The sequence below is a fragment of the Aquarana catesbeiana genome, linkage group LG01 (genome assembly GCF_042186555.1).
Source record: "Aquarana catesbeiana isolate 2022-GZ linkage group LG01, ASM4218655v1, whole genome shotgun sequence".
NCBI lineage: Eukaryota > Metazoa > Chordata > Amphibia > Anura > Ranidae > Aquarana > Aquarana catesbeiana.
Window position 1 is genome coordinate 473,753,527 of NC_133324.1, and position 12,840 is coordinate 473,766,366.

The following is a 12,840-nucleotide window of genomic DNA, read 5'->3' on the forward strand; positions in this document are numbered from 1 at the left end:
TGCAGAGATCGGGAAATGTCTCACTGCCTATGATTAGCGCATCGCATTGTCGACTTCCTGGCAGGCTCGGCACGTACAGCATGCGAACACACCGGAGCTTATCCTTAGTTCTGGCTGAATAGTGTATATATTGCTGAAACAAATGAAAGGTATACACTTGACAGATTGAAAGTATACAGTTTGATATATTCTTTATATTTAAACAGCACAGATATCATTTTGTTAGCACTTTACAGAATACATGTAACCATTCACCTCAGTCCCTGTCCCCCAAAGGAGATTACAATTCAACATACTTAACACACTAATACAAACTTAAGAGAAGGCAAGTTAACCTACCAGTAAGTTTTCAGATTGTAGGAGCAAACCCACATGGAGAACATTAAAAAAACCCTGTAGACAGTGTCCCAGGTAGCACTGAACCTGGGGGAAAAAGCTGCAAGGTAGGTCTTAACCAATTGTACCTATAGACATTACCGATGCATTATTAGTTCTTGCCAAAATCATCACTTCCTGTCTGATAAAATCTTCAATGGAGTCACACACATAGCAGTAGAATTCAGACAGGAGTTTAATCCTTTCCCACACTTTCCAGTTCCTGACTTGACACTTTAAACTTTGTTGGTATTTGCTGTATACTGCGTTTTTACTTCCATTTATATAGCTGTAAGGCCTCTTGCACACTGCAGCTTGAAAAAGTTCAGTACAGTGTTTTATTTTTACTGATCAAGAATGCAGCCCATTCTTTACAATATGCCTGTACACACAGGTGTTTCAACAAGCGCTGTGTATTCTTGAGTAAAAAAAAATAAATAGAAAAATCTGTGTATTTTGTGCCGATATGCGCAAATGCAAGCAAATACGCACATATGAGCATAAATATTTAATTTTCCCTAGAAATGTACTGTGCGCGTGAATGCACATATATGCGCAAATTTGCACACAAATACGCTCAAAACAAATGTCTGCAATTATGTTCTAGAAAGCAGATGCACAAACATCAGTACTGTGTGCAAGAGGCCTAAAACTGAAGAAAAAAAAAAAAAAAGGAAATTTCTCCTAAAAAAAAAAAAATTAGAAAAACATCAAGAAACTGACCCAGCAAAATGCATTATCCCTAATGGATTGAAATTACATGATACTGAGCACTGTTTGTTCTAGTGTTCCAGGAGAAATGCATTCTTTTTTTCCTTTTTATTATAAACTTTATTAAATACTGCAACTAAGCAATTCAAACATAAAAATAAATAGTGTAGTGCTCTAAAACACAACTCCTGTGTATATAGGTGTTTGCAAAAAACAAAATCCTATCCCCAAAAAACAAAATCAAGGATAAAAATTCTAATAATAATAATAATAGAAAACAATACGCAGTCAGTCTGTGCTTAAATATACAGCTAACACATCAACAAGCCATGAGAGGCAATGTATTGTTATAATCAGTATCTAAAAGACACTAACAGAAAAAAAAGGAAAAGTCCCCCCAAAAAACCTAAAATTACAGCAAAAATGTCCAAAGTGCGTGTGCAAAGACAGGAAGAATACAGCAGAGAAATGTATCTTCTGACAATCATACCATGCTGTAGACCTAGTGCTCTAATGAACTACAATACCGCCCACTTTAGAAAGTGAGAATTTTTTTTTTTTTTAAATACTGCAGCCAGCCCTCTGTAGCCAGCCTTTGGGCATGAAACTTTTTCCCAAAAAAAGCGGCTTGCATAATTTGTTACTTTTAATTTAAACTCAGGAATTTTTATAGGGTAGTGTGGAAAAGGATTAGAATTTCTGTCAGATTTTTTTTTCAATCTGTTTGGCTGGACCAAAATTTAGGAGGAATTCCTCCACTGACAGCTATGATCAAAAAAATAAGTTGAGAGATCTCCCAGTGGGGACATGTCTATATGACAACTGCATGAACATGAGCTTTCCCTTCATTTTGGACTCAACAAATGACCAGAATCTTCCCTACCCTACCATCTACAAAGAAAAAAAATATTGCTACAGTTTCAAATTAGGGTCCTCTGCTCAGTAGCAATACAACTTTACATCTTATTAAGTGTATCTATAAGTAATAGGTTTTGAAACCAATAGCATGTATAGCCCCCTGCCCCAAAGTACCCACCCCCCATGTTGAGGGCGGGCATATGGCCTGGTATGGTTCAAGAGGGGGGGGAGAGGCGATTGCTGCCCCCCCCCCCCCCCCCCATTACTAACCTGCCAGGCTGCATGCTCGGATAAGGGTCTGGTATGGATATTGAGGGGAACCCACACGCCGATTTTTTTTTTACTATTTTCACCAGCAAATTATTATTTTTTTATTTATACAGCTGTCAGCAGGGAAGCCCATTGACAGCTGATAACTCATTGGTTGTTAAGGACCCCGTTCCTGGTTTCGCAGCTGCGCTCCTTAACAACCAGCTTTTACGGCACCTTGATTGGGCAAAGCTTTGGGCGAACATCCGCCAAACACCATGCAAGTTGGGGTGTTGCCCAATCGGGGCAAACAGTCAAACTTGTACTCGGGCCAAACCGTTCGCCCAACACTGGTTGCAATATGCTTACAATTATACCCAACCCTGTTCTTTGATATGGGAGCTGCCAAGTCATCACAGTGATTTTTTTTTCTCTGCTGCACATCCCCCATATATTTTGTTCTGCTGCAGTAAATTTTGGTGAATACAAAGTATATCTTACCCGTCTAGGCACAATCATTGAAACCGGCTCGATCAGTCCTTTTACAGTAATCAGTCTGTAGAATCTAAACACTTCACAGGTGGATACGTCAAGACCCCTCTTTGGCAAAGTACCTGGGAGAAAAAAACATTTTACATGTTCAAATTTTTACATTCATACTTGCCATCCTGCTGCATAATGAATTATACTTTCTTCCTGTTTGGCAAGTCTTGTTTCTTGAATAATCTACATTTAAATTACCTTTACAGCTATTCTGAAATGAATTATGCATTTAAATCATTACAGATTATTAACCACTTCAGCCCCAGAAGAATTTACCCCCTTCCTGACCAGAGCACTTTTTGCGATTTGGCATTGCGTCACTTTAACTGACAATTGCGCGGCCGTGTGACTCCCAAACAACATTGACGTCCTTTTTTTCCCACAAATAGAGCTTTCTTTTGGTGGTATTTGATCACCCCTGCGGTTTTTATTTTTTGCACTATAAACAAAAAAAGAGCGACAATTTTGAAAAAAACGCATTATTTTTTACTTTGTGCTATAATAAATATCCCCCAAAAATATATATAAAAAACTATTTCTTTCCTCAGTTTAGGCTGATACGTATTCTACATATTTTTGGTAAAAAAAAAAAAAAAAAAAATCGCGATAAGCGATTATTGATCGGTTTGCGCAAAAGTTATAGCGTTAACAAAATAGGGGATAGTTTTATGGCATTTTTATTAATATTTATTTTTTTTAAATGGCAGCTACCAGCGATTTTTATCATGACTGCGACATTATGACATTATGGCGGCCTCATCGGACATTTTTGACACATTTTTGGGACCACTGTTATCAAAAGGATACCTTTGATAAAGTCACGTGTGGTGTGACACAACGCGTCAGGGAGGGAGGAGCTAGGTGCCGCTGCTTCCAGGGTACGGCCGAACCCGGAAGCCTGTACTTTCATCGCTGATTGCTCTTTATTTTATGCAAGTCACTACAGCGTGTTTTATTAAAATTATTTTTAACTTACTGCACTATGGAGCCCATTTTTTTCCTTTCACTATTTATCTGAGAACACCGGCTGAGTGTGGGAGAGCGACATTTCTTCCTTTACCAACCTATAGTCCCCCGGGAGCTGGGACCACGATTGGAAGCCGATTCTGGAAGCCTATCCTGTGTATACATTGCTGCCTACCTGTGGGTTTAAGCTTGATTCGGCCCACTGGGGGCCACCACTACAGGTGAGAGGCTGGGGGAAATGGTCACCGCACATTGCAACAAGATTGGATGAATTGTTTATGGACATTTGCTGCCACTGCACTTGCACTTTTCCCAATTTTAGAAGATTTCCTCCCGCTGACATTGGGAGTCGCATTGCATGGTTTTGGACTGCACTTTATATTTTCACCTTTATTTTGTTTGATGCTATTTTATGCTACCAGTTCACAGTTGATTGGACACAAAGTATACTACATGGCAATACTGACATTATTTGTTTTCATTTGCTTGCCTGCATAATATCGTTTCATTGTATGCACACTGCACTTTGTAAGAATTTCTTCTTTGGGAGTCGCATTGGAAATCGCATTGCATGTTTTTGAATTGCACTTTATTTCTTTCACATGTATTATTATTTCATTTGATGTCAGTGCACGCTAGATGTTCATATTTGATTGGACACTTACTATATCATGTGACATTGTTCACACTGATTGTTTCCATTTATTTGCTGCATAACATTGTGTATATTTTTTTTCTCATTGTGTGCACACTGCACTTTGTTGTTATATTTACATATCATTTTTGCACATATCTTCATTGAATATTTTGACATTTTATTTAGGTTTTATACCATCCTTTTTATTTTTTCACACCGAGACTGAGGTAGCGCTACATATCTTATTACACAAACAAAGAAAAACTTTTTTTTTTTCAAAATTTTCTTTATTTGTTGCGCAAAAAATAAAAACTTGAGCAGTGATCAAATACCACCAAAAGAAAGCTCTATTTGTGGTAACATAATGATAAAAAAAATTGTTTGGGTACAGTGTAGCATGACCGCGCAATTGTCATTCAAAATGCGACAGTGCTGAAAGCTGAAAATTGGCCTGGGCAGGTAGGGGGTGTAAGTGCCTGGTATTGAAGTGGTTAAAGTTACCATAACCACCTGATGAAATGTTCCTCTGATCAATTAAGTTTCAATGTTTAAACTCAAAACTCACCAATTCCTTTTTGAGGTAAGTTGGAACGGTATTCATTCAAGTATTGAAAGTAAGGCTTCTGGGGAAGGATTTCATAATATCGAATATTCCCTTCTCCCTAGGTCATAAATAAGGTAGTTAGACACTGCCAGTACATTGTTGTCATATTGTAAACTGTTTCAAAACTTTGTATGAAATAGTAAAAATACTCACCTTTCCCACCAAATACACCATATTTGTGTCACTGTCAAAAAAGGGGAAGAGCAGTCCCGAGGAACCATCCATATCTTCCTGATGTAAAGGCACTGAAAGGTCATCCTGAAATGTCAAAATGGAGAGTGGATAGTTTTGGTAAATGTTTCTCTGGAAAAAAAATTATACATATCGCAACATTTAAAAAAAAAAAAAATAAAAAAAAAAAAAATATATATATATATTTTTTTTTTTTTTTTTAAACTACCCCCTCTATGCAAAAGCACTATTTATTTATTTTTTTTTTTGTTTACAAACGTTTTTATTTAGGTATAAAACAAAAAACCGGTACAGGAAAAAGCACTATTTTTAAAGGTCCTATCTAAATATCTAAAAGTTATACAAATGTGGAAACAATTAAACTAATTCCAATCAACTTGTGGCCAATCTCATCCTCAGCTCGGTATGGCTGTCAATAGTGGCATAGACACACAATGGTTCCCACCAATCTTTAAAAAGAACTGGTTAGGGTAGAAATACAAGATTTGCCCACCAACAGCCCAACCTCAAAAAACGGTCACATTCTGAGTATTGTGTGCAGTTAGGCAAATAAAGTTAAACTGATTGTAAAGGGTTTTTTAAAAAATAACTAACATGTCATGCTTACTTGCTCTGTGCAATGGTTTTGCAGAGAGCAGCCCCGACCCTCTCCTTCTCGAGTCCCCCACTGATGCTTCTGACTCCTCTCCCCTGCTGAGTACCCACCTATCAACCCGCTTCTATTGGAGCATAGGTTTGGGTGCTCTTCCGAGCTAGGCTTTAATAGACACATTAAGCATGGCTTAGCCACACCTGTGCTCCCTCCTTACAAGATTTGACTGTCAGCCTATGACTCCCACTGCTCTCTGGGTGTCCTGTGAGCCTAGGAAGAGGGAGCAGCAGTACTGCAGACAAGAAAGTACTGGATCAGTGAAGGTGTCAGTAAGTGTTTAGAGAAGGGGGGGGCACAACAAGTAAATGGATGATTTTTACCTTAATACAGAGAATAAGTAAAGGTAAAAAAATGTTTAGACTTTATTATCCAGCATATTTAACATAAGCTTTAGGATTTTTGTATAATGAGGAGACCCAGCTAAAAAATGAGGACCAAATCCCCAACGCTGCAGGACGAAATGTAGGTAATGCCACAAAACTATCAAATGTTTTTTAATATCTAAAGATCAGAGAAAGATGGGTATTTGCCATGATTTAGCTGCCTGAATTAGTAAAGTAGTCCTGCGTACATTATCTGCTGCTGATCTTTATTTATTAAAGAACCTATTACACTATTTAAGCGGGTCGCTAAGACTTTCGCTAGTAACTTAATGTCAGGGTTGAGTAATGATATGGGTCTACAGTTAGAACAAGATGTATCGTCTGACTGAGGTTTGGGGATCATTGAAATTATAGCCTTTAATGTTTCGGGGCGAAAGGATTGATCGATAAAGAGAATTAAATGTGTGTGTTAACATTGGAGCAAGGATATGAGAGAATTTCTTATAGTATAGGGCAGAGAAGCCATCTGGGCCTGGATGTTTATTTGGTTTAAGAGAGTTAATTGCTAATTTAATTTAGATAGCTGTAATGGGGCTTCAAGACAATTGCGTTGGGCTAAAGGAATAGTAGGAAGTTTGATTTGTGAAAAAAATGATTCTGCTAAAATTTGATCAAAAGATCCTTCCTTTTTATATAGGGAGATAAGAAGTTTTTGAAAGGTGTGGAGGATCTTTAATGGATTACTAGTAAATGTATCATAAGATAATTTCAGTCGAATCGGTTTAAAGGGGCAATTTTGTTTTTTTAAGTACTCGGGCTAAAAGAGTGTCTGGTTTATTCGCTTTAAGATAAATTTTATGTTTAGACTTACGTACCATTTTTTCTACAGATTCTGATAAAAAAAGGTCAAGGTTTAAACGTGCTTTATCAAGCTGTAGTTTAGTCACAGTGGTAGGATTGGATTGAAAGATTGTGTGGCATGTATTAAATTCTGATTCTAATTTTTGTTTTAGTTGTCGTTTTTCTCTTTTAAGAAATGAGGCTTGGCGTATACAAATCCCACGGAGAACAGGTTTATGAGCTTCCCATAGGGTCAGTGGGGATATATCAGGGGTCTCATAATTGGCCAGGCAATCTTTTATGGCCATTTCTAGATCAGAGGAGTGTGATGGATGAGATAGGATTGAGTTCTTAATATGCCATGTAGAATCTTGTGTTTTGGGTATTAGAGAAGTGAAAGTTGAAAGTACAGCACAGTGGTCAGTCCATGTAAAAGGGATAATAGATGAAGAAAGGAATTCAGGGGTCATGCCTATTGAGATCAAAATGTGATCAATACAGGAAAATGATTTATGGGGATGAGAATAAAAAGTAAATTGGCACCTAGCAGGAATGATTTCACTCCAAGAATCTAATAAAGAGTGTTGTTGAAGAAGTTGTTGGAACGTACGAGATTGAGAACTAGATGCAATAGGAGTTGGGGATTTAGGATAAAGGACTTGATTCCAATCATCACAGATTAAAAGCGTGCCCGTTTTATGAGTATCAATTACCTGTAATAAATGGGAGAGGAACGAGGATGGAGTTTTGTTAGGAGCATAGTAGGATACCACTGTGATTAGAGAATCGAATAGATATCCCGTGAGTATAAGATAGCGACCTTATGGGTTTTTGATCTCTGTCAGAAGGGAAAAGGGTGTAGTACGATGAAAGGCTATTAGCACCCCTCGTTGTTTAGTTTTGGCAGAGGCTGTAAAAAATTGGAGATAAGCAGAACCAAAATATTTAGGGGTGGCCTTATCTGCGAAGTGGGTTTCTTGGAGGCATACATGTGCTTTTGAGGAAGCTAAGGAGCGAAAAACTTTAGTTCGCTTTTGTGGGATATTTAGACCTTGAACATCTAGCATAAGGGCATTTAAGGGGGCCATTGGTAAATCTTAAAGGAAATATTGTAGTATACTGCATTCATAAATTGTGAGTCTACAATTACCCTGGGGGGGGGGCTCAGGACTCCTTTTTCTTCTTTATGCTGAAGAGAGTTCTTAATGACACTGGCTGTATGGGATGATGGATTGATGAAGTATTTCTCAGCACTGAGGACACCATTGATCTTGACCAAATCTCAAATTCCATTTGCAGAAATGCATCCCCAAACTAGCAAGGAACCTCCACCATGCTTCCCTGTTGCCTGCAGACACTAATTTTTTGTACCGCTCTTTACCCCTTCACGAAGAAACTACCTCCTGCTACAGTCCAATATTTGGAATTTTGACTCATCAGTCCAGAGCACCTGCTGCTATTTTTCTGCACCCCAGTTCCTATGTTTTCATGCATAGCTGAGTCACTTAACCTTGTTTCCATGTCAGAGGTATGGATTTTTGGTGGCAATTCTTCCATGAAAACCACTTCTGGCCGGACAGTAGAAGGGTGTACCTGGGTCCCACTGGTTTCCTCCAGTTCTGTGCAGATGGCACTGCTAGAGCTCTTCCAATGTCAAAGGGAAGTAAGCATGATGTGGCTTTCATCTGCTGCATTGTTTCCTTAGCCGACCACTGCGTCTACGGTCCTCAATGTTGCCCATTTCTTTGTGCTTCTTCAAAAGGGCTTAAACAGCACATTTTGAAGAGTCAGTCTGCATTGAAATATTTGCCTGGGAGACACCTTGCTGATGCAATATAACTACCTAGTGTGCTCAGTCTTGCCATGGTGTATGACCTGTGACATTAAACTGTCTTCCACAACCTCACCTTAGTAGCAGAGTTTGGCTGTTCCTCACTCAGTTTTATACCTCCTACACAGCTGTCTCTGTTTCAGTTAATGACTATGTTTCAACTTACATATGAAATTGATAATAATTAGCACCTGCTTGGTACAACTGGTTAACCATACACTTGACTTTATGCATGTGTACAAAGTGTGCAAGTGTAAGAATTGATGTTGGTATGAAGCCAAAGGGTAGCCACACCAAAATATAGATTTTTCTTCTGTTCGCTCACTATGCATTTTGTAAATTGATAAAACAATTAAAATACATATTTTTAAAATCATTCTTACTTTACTGAATTTCTTCACACCTGCCTAAAACTTTTGCACAGTACTGTATATATTTCACAAATACGGTATATCTGTTATAGACCATATAATCAGATTCATTCATAAGCCTAGTCATAATTGGTTCTCATTAGGAAGTGTGAGGGCATTTTGGGTGTCTGGTTTAGGAAATCAGTCGAAAATGAAGACAAAATTGTAATTTGTAGTTACAAAAGTTTTTGCTTAGGGGTTATGTTTTTTTACTGGTTATGTCAACCTTTCTGACAAAACTAACCGTATAAGGCAGGGCAGTAAAATCATAAACTTTCTAAATATGATGGAGGTCCTCATATGCATATAAAACTAACTGTTTCCAAGAAGTGAGGTTCAAATTCTATAAATCTTTTAAAAGCGCTATAGACAGAGCGTTCCACCAATTTACAGTTTCAATTTGGCAACAAACAAAAATCTGGAAATTTCTCATGAGGTGCAACAGCAAATTTTAGAGCTTTTATAAATGATCACAACAGGTAAAAGCAGTATTCTAAACGTGAAATGATTTACTGCCACACTTTGTTTTTTTTTTTTTTGTCTTTACATAGGAAAGTTTTGCTTGTTGTGAGGCACTAGACCAGCCTTTTTCTCAACAATTGTATACAAGCCAATGGTTAAATCAAGCCTGCTTTTTAGTTACACAAAACCACGGGTTTTCATTGTGCACCATTACAACCATATAGCCACGGCCATCCTAACAACCAATGATGTCATCGGTTGATAAAAATGATGTTGGGTTCCGGCACAGAATCCTCTCCCCTGCCCCTCTCTATAAGCACTGGAGCCACTAAAGCTGAGTGAGGAAGAAAGATGTACTGGGATACTAGTCAGTAGCAGTTTGCGAAAGTATAATGCTTTGTAAGAATAAAATCACCTCCAGTGTTGGTTGTCCTACATGTGTGGATGTTCCTGTGTTATGTAAAACTATTAAGCTCAGTTTCTTACATTTTAGAATGGGATGCCTCGAGAATGCAGGATTTTAAAGGGTGCCCTGACTGAAAAAAGGTTCAGAAACACTACACTAGACACTTCTGCTTAGCTCAGTCTCTGAAGTCACTTTGCCTATATGATAACTTATACAATAAAATGTTCAGTTTGCCATATATAAATTTGGCCACTAGAGGGCCCTTTTGAGTAGTAGAGGTGGAGTAGATTAGGGATGGAGAGCTGCTGTTTGAGCAGAAAACAAATGACAAAATGATTGTAAAACGCTGTCCTCCCTTTTTAGGCATTCCCATTGAAGTCTATGGGCCCAATCTGCCAACAAGAAGCTCATGTACTTTTTTGAGCAACAGGCATTTTGCTTCAGGCAACAGAACGCTCAGGTGTGAACGGGGCCTTAATTATTTTACTGAAGGCCTACAAAAGAAATATGAGCAGCCTGCCTAAACCTCATTTTCCTAGGGCGGCCAAAGGCAAAATCCACGTATCCAGTCCTGTATGCACTAGTCATTATGCAGTAAAATTTTCTCTATGTACTGTACACTTTATGTCATTGGTCCCATAAAAGATGCAGGTGCACCCAGAGGAAATGATCTTGGTCTAAGCATGAGTGAAGCACATTTTCAATACACAAGGTTGATTTATTTCTGTTTCTTGTGCATGAACAGTATGCAAATAATACAAAGAACCAAATAAGCCTGAATAATAAAAAAGGAATATTTGCATGTCAGCATGAGAATTCATTTTTCTCTTTGTTCTCTCTTCATTCACTGTCATAAGCAAGGACATTTCAAACAAGGGGGACTGTGGAAACATTGCCCAAGTTTAAACTTTTAAGGGTTATCATCTGGGAGCGGCTTCATGTACACTGCAGCTGCTAAACTCACATTTAGTGCCGGTTCACACTGCTGTGATGCGGGAACCCTGCGAATCCACTGCGGGTTCCCGCATCGCATGTCCCCCGGCATCAGTTCAATCTGCCCTATGCGAACCGCTGAGTGTGTCAATTAAAAGTTAATGACACCCCCAAATCAGTTCGTATATCGCAGTGTGATCTGCAAATTCGGACAGGAATCAGATGGCATGCCATCCAATTTTGCTGCGGACCAAAAAAAGGGTCCTGTGCAAGTTTGGTCCGAATGCGATGCAAATTCAGCCATACTATCTGTATGGCTGAAATCGCATTGCACATAGATCGCATGTGATTTGCAGTGTGGTGCGAATCACATCCGATCTCGGACAACGCTGCAGTGTAAACCAGCACTAGGAGCAGTTGGGCATTTTTTTCAGCAGCCCCTGAACTCTCCTCAATGTGATCTTATCTGTACATGTACACTCAGTTGTTTATAATAGTTTAGAGGCAGTTGAGTTTACTGACTTTTTTGAAAGCAGATAAATCGCATTCAGAGCTGTAGTTTACCGGCATTTCAAAGGTCAAATGCTTGTAACTACTTGTAAATGCGTGTAAACGTTAAGATACAGCGTTAGGTGGGGCTTTTTTGACATGTCAAAAGCAATGGTTCCCTATGAGAGCCGTCTTAACCGATCCAACTTTCAGCCCATTGATTTGATGATGATCCGACTTGTGCTCTGAGGAACTTGAGGCTGAAATTTAAAAGAAAAAATGGCTTGGGGTCATCACCCCCCCCCCCACGCCAAAAATGGAGTGGGGACTCCCCCAAATCCCTACCAGATTCTATGAGCACCCCCCTCCCTCCTGGACCATACCAGGCCACACGCCCCCAACATGGGGGTGTGGGTGTTTTGGGGCGGGGGGGCTCTGTGCCCCCCCATCCCAAAGCACCTTGTCCCCATGTTCATGGGGACAAGGGCCTCTTCCCGGCAACCCTGGGTGGTGGTTATGGGGGTCTGCGGGCAGGGGGCTTATCGGAATATGGAGCTCCCTTTAACAAGGTGGCCCCAGATCCCGGGCCCCCCCTTAAGTGAAGGAGAATGAGGTACATAGTTCTTTATTAAAAATCTTTCTCTGGTCTCCTCCCTGCCGCTGCTGTCTTCCCTACCGCCGACCCGGTCCTCCTCTGACGCTGTCTCACATCATTGTGCCAGCTCTGCTCTCTCTTGGTTTTTATATAGCCATAGGGCGTGGCCACCTTTACAGCCCCTTGTGACATTACATGGCTTTGCAGCTCCTTTTTTTCTAATACCATGTGTACATGAGGCCTAAATCATCATTTCTACGCTATAAAGGCAGTCCCTGGGTTACCAACGTGATTCTGTAGATTTGTTCTTAAAGTGTTACTAAACCCACAACAGTAAAATCGGTCTGTATATGCAATAAAGCATGCTTGTTATACTCACCTAAGGGGTTAATCCTCTGCATTGTGTAAAAAGGCTGTTTGATCCAGTCTTCTCTGATCCTCCCCTTCTTCCACTGTCCCCTTACCATCAGATAAGACAGAGCCTTTGGAGTCACTCCGCACATGCTCAGTTTAATGTGCATCACTAGAAAGTTTTTTTTTTCCTGGGAGGGTGCATGTGATCAGCACAGGGCCAATCAGCACTGTCCAGACAGATAGTCAGGAGTCTGACTTATTTTTTGTGAATGAATGTAAGGGGGTTCTCTCCATATGGAGAGACAATACGGACACTAGATGTTGTCAGGTGATCTTTTTTTTTTTCGATTGTGTGGAGCAGTAGCAATAATTGTTAGTTTTTATTGGTCATAAGATATTAGGATTGTATT

General features: G+C 39.4%; 1 protein-coding gene across 2 annotated transcripts in view; it reads right to left on the bottom strand.

Moving 5' to 3' along the window:
- CORO2A (coronin 2A) overlaps window positions 1-12,840 on the bottom strand; it is a 215,368-nt gene that overhangs the window by 24,669 nt on the left and 177,859 nt on the right. For both annotated transcript variants that reach the window (XM_073591256.1, XM_073591254.1), the window contains exons 7-9: window positions 5,097-5,201; window positions 4,905-5,001; window positions 2,695-2,807 (exon numbers count right to left, since the gene is read on the bottom strand). In XM_073591256.1, the coding sequence (XP_073447357.1) occupies window positions 2,695-2,807; window positions 4,905-5,001; window positions 5,097-5,201 (315 nt within the window). The remainder of the gene's footprint in view (window positions 1-2,694; window positions 2,808-4,904; window positions 5,002-5,096; window positions 5,202-12,840) is intronic.